The following is an 8,453-nucleotide window of genomic DNA, read 5'->3' on the forward strand; positions in this document are numbered from 1 at the left end:
CAAGGCCTGAGCCAGGGGGATCACCTTGAGACAAAGCCCTGTGGGGGAGGGGAGCTGGAGCCAGGATTTCCCCCCCCCCCCCCCCGCACCAGCTGCTCAGTGTGGGAGCCTGATCATCTATGGGATGGTCGGTTCCTTCATCTCCAGTTCCTGCTTGCTGGAATCTGGATCCTGGTGCCCGTTTGGAGCTGTGGGTCAGGAGTGAGGGGCACCGGCAGAGCTGGGGCGGGGAGCCCTGGGCTGGGCTAGCAGGGGCTGTGGGTCGGGCGTGAGGGGCACTGGCAGAGTTGGGGAGCGGGGGAGCCCTGCGTAGGGACAGCAGGAGCTGCAGGTCGGGAGTGAGGGGCACCGGCAGAGCTGGTGGGGGGGGGAAGGAGCCCTGCATAGGACAGCAGGGGCTGCGGGTCGGGAGTGAGGGGCACCGGCAGAGCTCGGGGGTGGGGGAGTGGGCTAGCAGGGGCTGCAGCTCAGAGGAGAAACAAATCTCGGGATATGGGGTCTGTGTGCGGTGTTATGGGGAGCACATGGCGTCCATGGAGAACCGGGAAGGGCCCTTGGGAAGGCGCCTCCTGCCCCCGGATCCCGGCAGGAAGAGCTCAGCAGCCGGCTGGGGGCGGCGGTCCCTGTGTGGCGACTGCAGGCCACGGGAGGATGTGCGCTAGATTTAGCTCGAAAGGGCTTATCAGGCCCCTGCACCTTGCTGGGGCGGAAGGAGGGACAGAGGCTTGGAGGTGCCCACTGTCGAGCCCCCGTTTGGCGGCTGGCTGGGGGGGGGTCGCTGCCGGGGCCCTACGGGGGGACAGGGGAGCTGTCTGGCCACCTCGCAGGAGATGGACCTGCTGCTCCAAACAGAGTTTTCCCTCTGGAGCAAAACCGACTGTCTTAACGCAGGAAAGAAACAGCCCCTGAAGGCTGCGCCGTCCCCGTGTGCTGGGCAGGCTCCCTGAGGGGTGTTAAGGAGCCTGAGTTTGCCTCCCAGCCATTTAGCTGCAGGGAGCACAGGGGTTTGTGCGGCCCCGCGGTAGAGGGAGACGAAGGGACGTGCCCAGGGTCACCCAGTAGGGTTGTGCCGGAGCTGGGCTTTCCCCCCAGCTCCCTGGCTTGAGCCCGAACGTCTGTGCTCTGCTTCGAAGGAGCCTCCCCGCTGCTGGGCTCTGCCCTGGGCAGTCAGTGCCGGGGCTGGGCTGGCAGAGGGGCCTGGCTGCGTTACTTCTCCGTGTCAGCAGGGGCAGGAGCCCCGCGCCTGGGTCCCGTGAGCAGATGGCGCTCGCCCCACTCCCTGTGCCGGCGTCGCCCCTTGCCCTTCTGGTCTCCTCTGTGCAGCCCAGCCCGTGGCCTGGCCTGTTGGTCTCTGCACTGGGCCTGACCGCTGTGTTCTCCACTGCAGGACGGGTCTCGCCCCACTCCCTGTGCCGGCGTCGCCCCTTGCCCTTCCGGTTTCCTCTGCGCAGCCCGGCCTGTGGCCCGGCCTGTTGGTCTCTGCGCTGGGCCTGACCGCTGTGTTCTCCACCGCAGGACGGGTCTCACCCCACGCCCTGTGCGAGTGTCGCCCCTTGCCCTTCCGGTCTCCTCTGTGCAGCCCAGCCCGTGGCCCGGCCTGTTGGTCTCTGCGCTGGGCCTGACCGCTGTGTTCTCCCCCTGCAGGACGGGTCTCGCCAGAGGCCGGTTCAGAAGAAGAAGACCGTGTCCTTCAGCACCATGCCCCACGACCGGAAGATCAACAGCACGGCGGCCTGCATCTCCTTCATGCTGCAGGGCTGCGAGATGAAGAAAGTTCGCTCCAACTCCCGCATGTACAGCCGCTTCTTCCTGCTGGCCCCTGACATGCGCTGCCTGCGGTGGGAGCCCTCCAAGAAGGACTCGGAGAAGGCCAAGATTGAGATCGAGCTGGTCAAGGAGGTGCGGGTGGGGAAGAAAACGCCCGTGCTGCGCAGCAACGGCCTCTCCGACCAGTTCCCGGACGAGTGCGCCTTCTCCATCATCCACGGCGACAACTACGAATCCCTGGACCTGGTGGCCAGCTCGGCTGATGTAGTGAACGCCTGGGTGATGGGCCTGAGGTACCTGGTGTCCTACGGGAAGCACACGCCGGAGGCGCCCGAGGCCGGCCATCCCAGCCTCCGGACCTCCTGGATCTCCTCGGTCTTCAAGGTGGCGGACCTGGAGAAAGTGGGCCGGATCCCCGTGGCCCGGGCTGTGCAGCTCATCAAGGCGCTGAACCCGGGCATGAAGGACTCCACCATCGAGCTGAAGTTCAAGGAGCTGCAGAAGGCCGGTGAGCAGCCAGGGAGTGACGTGGCCTGCGACCTGTTTGTGGAGGCCTATGTCGACCTCTGCACCAGGCCCGAGATCTTTTTCCTCCTGGTCCAGTTCTCCAGCGACAAGGAGTCGCTGGGCCTGAAGGACCTACTGACGTTCTTGGAGGTGGAGCAGGGCATGGAAGGGGTGACCGAGGAGACGTGCCTGGAGATCGTTGGCAAATACGAGCCCTCCAGCGAGGGCCGGGAGAAGGGCTACCTGGCCATTGACGGGTTCACCCGCTACCTGCTCTCCCCCGACTGCTCCATCTTCGACCCGCAGCACCGTCGGGTGTGCCAGGACATGACGCAGCCCCTGTCCCACTACTTCATCAGCTCGGCCCACAGCGCCTGCCTGCGGGAGGACAGCTCCTGGGGCAGCGCGGGCCTCGGCGGCTACGTCACGGCCCTGCGCATGGGCTGCCGCAGCCTGGAGCTGGTGGTGTGGGATGGCCCGGACGGCGAGCCCCTGGTCTCCGGGGGCCGTTCGGCCGCCTCCCGCGTGGCCTGTCGCAGCGTGGTGGGCGTGATCGACCGGTATGCCTTTGAGGCCTCCGAATACCCTCTCATCCTGTGCCTGGCCGTGCGCTGCTCGCCCGCCCAGCAGCGGTTGATGGCGCAGTGCCTGAGGAAAACCCTGGGTGCCAAGCTGTACCTGGACCCCCCCGCCCCCGAGGAGGCCTATCTGCCCTCCCCGGAGACACTCAAGGCCAGGGTCCTCATCAAAGGCAGGAAGCTGCCGCCCAGCTGCCACGAGAGTGAGGGGGAGGTGACGGATGAGGATGAGGGCCCGGAGCCATGGCAGCGCCCGGTCACGGCTGACGGGCAGCCACTCGCGGGGGGCGGGCGGCGCAGGCTGCGGCTGAGCAGGGAGCTGTCGGAGCTCGTCAGCCTGTGCCAGGCGGTGCCCTTCCAGGACTTCGAGGCCTCGCGGCACGGGCAGCGCTACTGGGAGGTTTGCTCCTTCAGCGAGGTGGAGGCCGGGCGCTTCGCCAGCGAGTGCCCCGCCGAGCTGGTGAGCTACAACAAGCGGTTCCTGTCCCGGGTCTACCCCAGCCCGCTGCGCATCGACGCCAGCAACATGAACCCGCAGGACTTCTGGAAGTGCGGCTGCCAGATGGTGGCCATGAACTTCCAGACGCCAGGGCTCATGATGGACCTGAATGCAGGCTGGTTCCGCCAGAACGGGGCCTGCGGGTACGTGCTGCGCCCCGCCGTAATGCGGGAGGAGGTCTCCTACTTCAGCGCCAACGCCAAGGACTCGCTGCCCGGTGTGCCGGCCCAGCTGCTGCAGCTCCGGGTGATCAGCGGGCAGAACCTGCCCAAGCCCCGGGGCTCGGGCGCCAAGGGCGACGTGGTGGAGCCCTACGTCTGCGCTGAGATTCACGGCATCCCAGCAGACTGCGCCGAGCAGCGCACCAAGACGGCACTGCAGAGCGGGGACAACCCTGTCTTCGAGGAGAGCCTGGAGTTCCAGGTGAACCTGCCCGAGCTGGCCCTGCTGCGCCTGGTCGTGCTGGACGACGACTACATCGGGGACGAGTTCATCGCCCAGTACACCATCCCCTTCGAGTGCCTGCAGAGCGGCTACCGCCATGTGCCCCTGCGGTCCCTGGCCGGAGACCTGCTGCCCCACGCCACCCTCTTCCTGCACGTGGCCATTGCCAACCGGCCCGGCGGGGGCAAGGGGCCGCGGCGGGGGCGTGCCGGGCGCAGGGGCCGGCGGCTGCGGGAATATGCCTCCGCCAAGACCACCGGCATCAAGGCCATCGACGAGGTGTTCCGCACAGCCAGCCAGCCGCTGCGCGAGGCCACCGACCTGCGGGAGAACATGCAGGTACCACGCCAGGCTGGGGGCAGGACGCCTGGGTTCTCCCCCCCTCGGGGAGGGGAGTGGGGTCCAGTGGGTTGGAGTGTCTGGGGGAGGGGCTGGGGGCAGAACACCTGGGTTCTCTCCCGCTTGGGGAGGGAAGTGGGGTCTAGTGGGTTGGAGGGGCTGGAGGAGGGGCTGGGGGCAGGACGCCTGGGTTCTCTCCTCCTCGGGGAGGGGAGTGGGATCTAGTGGGTTGGAAGAGCTGGGGGAGGGGCTGGGAGCAGGACTCCTGGGTTCTCTCCTGCTCGGGGAGGGGAGTGGGGTCTAGTGCGATGGAGGGGCTGGGATCAGGACTCCTGGGTTCTCTCCCCCTTGGGGAGGGGAGTGGGGTCTACTGGGTTGCAGGGGCTGTGGGAGGGGCTGAGATCAGGACTCCTGGCTTCCCTCCCCCTCGGGGAGGGGAGTGGGGTCTAGTGGGTTGGAGGGGCTGGGGGAGGGGCTGAGATCAGGACTCCTGGGTTCTCTCCCCCTCGGGGAGGGGAGTGGGGTCTAGTGGGTTGGAGGGGCTGGGGGAGGGGCTGAGATCAGGACTCCTGGGTTCTCTCCCCCTCGGGGAGGGGAGTGGGGTCTAGTGGGTTGGAGGGGCTGGGGGAGGGGCTGAGATCAGGACTCCTGGGTTCTCTCCCCCTCGGGGAGGGGAGTGGGGTCTAGTGGGTTGGAGGGGCTGGGGGAGGGGCTGAGATCAGGACTCCTGGGTTCTCTCCCCCTCGGGGAGGGGAGTGGGGGGGTGTCCCAGGGCTCACCTGTTTTCTTCTCTGTCCCCAGAGACGCCCTTGGTACTCCTTCAAAGGAGCTGGTCGGTGCCTATGACTGCCGGCGGCCAACGCATGAAGCAAGTGTAAACCTGACGGTTGGCCGCTGTGGCTGCTCTGCGCAGCGAGAAACGCGCCCCCCAGCGTGACCGCTGAACCTCGGACGAGCCTACCAAACCCCAATGGAGGCCCGGGGGCCCGTGCCCGGAGCCTTGCTCCGCAACGTGCTTCAACTGTCTACGAGAACCATGTAAAGCACCCCCCTCCAGCCGGCCGCCAAGCCCCACCTTACCGTGCTGAGACGGCTCCCTGGCTCAGGGCACTCGTGCAACCCATGGCCTGGTCCCAAGTGCAGCAGGTCAGCGGCAGGTTCGGGGCCGGTGTGACTCGGGAAGTGCCAGCTCCCACCATCTGGACATGAAGAAGCGAGGTCCCAGCATGGCCTGGTCTGGCCCCCCCCCACCTAACCGCGCGGGCAGCCGGCCAGAACGCGAGTCACTTCCGGCAGCCGAGACGTCTGTTGGTCCGCTCAAGGGTCCCCATTAGCCAGCACAGCCGCCTGGTGTCCTCGGCGGGGTCGGATTGGGATCCCAAGCAGGCGGACAGGAAGCCGAGCGCGGCTGTCCTTCGTCCCAGGAGGCTGGCACCTGGCCTGGGCATTGCAAGGGAGCTGGGAGGCCTGGCCTGGGGAGCATCTCCTCCTTCCCGCCACCGCCCTCCCAAACCTGGAGCTGGGGGGAGCCGCGTGGGCCGTGTTGGGAAGGGGTCCACTGGGGTGGCTGGGTCCGGTGCTCATTCGCTGCTCCTCCCTCGCCCCGTCTCTGCTCCCATAGACGATGCCAGACCAGTCCGGAACCCTGATCGTATATTGGCCGACGCGGTGCACGCAGCAAGCTGATGCATAGCCCAGCAGGCAGGTATGTCCGCAGTGTGTCTATTGTTGTTGGCCGCTGGGCCCGGCTGCAGAATCGCCGGTGGGTTGGGGCCCCGACTGCTCGCCCCCAGGGTGCTGGGGGGCTAAGGGTCACCTGGGGCACAGGGGCTTGCCTTTGGTGGTGGAGCACCAAGTGGCACCTCCTGGCAGGACGAGGCGCAAGCGCTGAATGGGGCCTCTGGAACGCCCTCAGACTTGGAGGTTACTTGGGGCTGGATGGGAGCCCGGAACCCCTGGAGGGGAAAGACCGCGGGGACCAGGCCAATGGAAGCTAGGATGGCTGGGCTGGGGCAGTGGACCTCTCCATTGCCCAGCCCAGGGATGTCTGTGACTGGGCTTGCTCCAGCCCTCCTCTCTGCTGCAGCCCCTTTCCCCGGGCCAGGAGGATCACCATGACCCCCCTTGTCTCAGCAACACCTGCAGTTGGATACTATACCTTTGCAGGGAGAGGGGCCCAGGCCATCAGTTGCTAGGATAGACAGAGTGCCCAGGCATTTAAGGGTGCAACTGGCCCGCTTCCTCTGTACGCAATCACACACCGGCTACCACCCTTTACTTCACACACCTAGATTACTTAAGAACATGCGAACAGGGGAAACACTGAGGCACCAACAACAGTGAACTCAGTAGCAAACATTAAAGAACAGTCCCAGTTTTCGTCACACTCTCGCTCGCCCAAGCCCACACGGGAGTCTGACTTGGGCTGCCCCCCAGCCCATCCCTGGCCGCCTCTCCCTCATCCATCCAAGGCAGCGTAAGTGGCTGCAGCTATGTGGGCAGGGAATGCGGCTGTGGGCTGTGTTGAGGGCAGGTGTATTTGGCTTCTGTCCCCGTCCTGGCTGCTCCCCGCTGAGACACGCAGGTCCGTGGCACCTCAGGCCTGCTCGAACCCCATGAGGGGTTGGCTGAGGGCAACGAGACGGCAGCATGCGTCCCGAGCAGGCAGCAGCACCCGGCACTGAGCGGTGGGCATCAGGGCCAGCAGAGGGGCTTGGTGGCTGAGGAAGGAAGAGCCGTACGGGGGAGGCTTTACGAACGAGGAATGCAGAAGAGGAATCGTTAACTTCACTGGCAAATCACCGCACCATCACAAATTAAGCATCAGAAATAACAGACTGGGGCCCTGACCGGGCGTAAGTGGCGATGAGTGTTGTGGCATAAAAGACACGTGGCTTGAACCCACACAGGCAAGGTGTGTGCTGTCAGACTGTGCAGTGCACCTCCCATCCGGCCCCCCAATCCCAGCTCGCCTGGCCTGGGTCACGCCCAGCTCTCCCAAGCCCCCTCACATCCCAGACCCGCAGCCTCTGAGCTTACCGCCCTGGGCTCCCCTGCTCTGGCCCGGTTATTTATAAGAATAAAATTTGCCCCTCACTGCCCATCCGCAAGCCCTGCTACCCAGCCCTGGGTTCCCCCAGCTCTGCCTAAGTGCCTACTCACCAACCCACAGCCCCTGCCACATCAGCCCTGCGCTCCCCCCTGCTCTGCCATGGGCCGCCTCACTCGCCCGCAGCCCCTGCTACCCAGTGATTCCCTGGGCTCCCCAGCTCACTGCTCTCGGGACCCTCACTTTCCGAACTGTGCAGCCCTGCTACCCCAGCCCTGGGCTCCCCCAAGCTCTGCCAGTGCCCTCACTCCGACGCCGCAAGCCCCTGCCCCCAGACCTGAGCGTTCCTCCCAGCTCTGCCGGTGCCAAAACTCGCACTCCCGATCCGCAGCCACCTGCCACCCAGCCCTGAGCTCCCCCAGCTCTGCCGGTGCCCCTCACTCCCGATCCGCAGCCCCTGCTACCCAGCCCTGAGCTCCCCCCTGCTCTGCCCGGGCCCCTCACTCCTGACCCGCAGCCCCTGCCACCCAGCCCTGGGCTCCCCCAGCTCTGCCGGTGCCCCTCACTCCTGATCCGCAGCCCCTGCTACCCAGCCCTGAGCTCCCCCAGCTCTGCCGGTGCCCCTCACTCCCGACCCGCAGCCCCTGCCAGCCTGGGCTCCCCCAGCTCTGCCAGTGCCCCTCACTCCCGACCCGCAGGCCCTGCTAGCCCAGCCCTGGGCTTGTCCCAGCTCTGCCAGGGCCCCTCACTCCCGACCCGCAGCCCCTGCTACCCAGCCCTGCCCACCCCCCCCAGGGTCAGTGCCCCACAACCTGCCCTGCCTCCAGTGTGGACCCTGACACACACTGCAGGGGCCGGGCCCTGCCCAGATCCCCCCAGTGTTAATAACCCGGGGTTGGGGGGATGATTGATGGCAGGTGGGCAAGCTGCAGCGCGTGGCCTGGAGCCCGCATCGCATCGGGGAGGGGGTAATGCACTCGGGGCAGGATGCCCACTTAACCCCTCGCAGGCCAGCCCCAGTTGGAGCAGGAGGGTCCAGCTCAGCACCGTGCCCACGGCGGGTGGGGAAGGGGTTGCTGCGGGAGATGGGAGCTGCACTATTGGTGGGGGAGTCATGGTATCGGTGGGGGTCACTGTGGGGGATGGAGGCTGTGGTGTGGGGTCTTGGGGGGGTGGGCAGGGCTGGGTAGCAGGGGCTGCGGGTCGGGAGTGAGGGGCCCTGGCAGAGCTGGGACAAGCCCAGGGCTGGGCTAGCAGGGCCTGCGGGTCG

The 8,453-nt window shown here is 66.7% G+C and overlaps 1 protein-coding gene across 1 annotated transcript in view; it reads left to right on the plus strand.

Moving 5' to 3' along the window:
* Window positions 1–1,628: 1,628 nt before the first annotated feature.
* The window catches only part of LOC116829863 (inactive phospholipase C-like protein 2), a 12,697-nt gene continuing 5,872 nt past the window's right edge, over window positions 1,629–8,453 (plus strand). Inside the window, exons 1-2 of the mRNA XM_075059720.1 lie at window positions 1,629–4,134; window positions 4,936–4,966. Of these exons, the coding sequence (XP_074915821.1) occupies window positions 1,699–4,134; window positions 4,936–4,966 (2,467 nt within the window). The 5' untranslated portion in view covers window positions 1,629–1,698. The remainder of the gene's footprint in view (window positions 4,135–4,935; window positions 4,967–8,453) is intronic.

The sequence above is a fragment of the Chelonoidis abingdonii genome, chromosome 21, assembly GCF_003597395.2.
Source record: "Chelonoidis abingdonii isolate Lonesome George chromosome 21, CheloAbing_2.0, whole genome shotgun sequence".
Taxonomy (NCBI): Eukaryota; Metazoa; Chordata; order Testudines; family Testudinidae; genus Chelonoidis; species Chelonoidis abingdonii.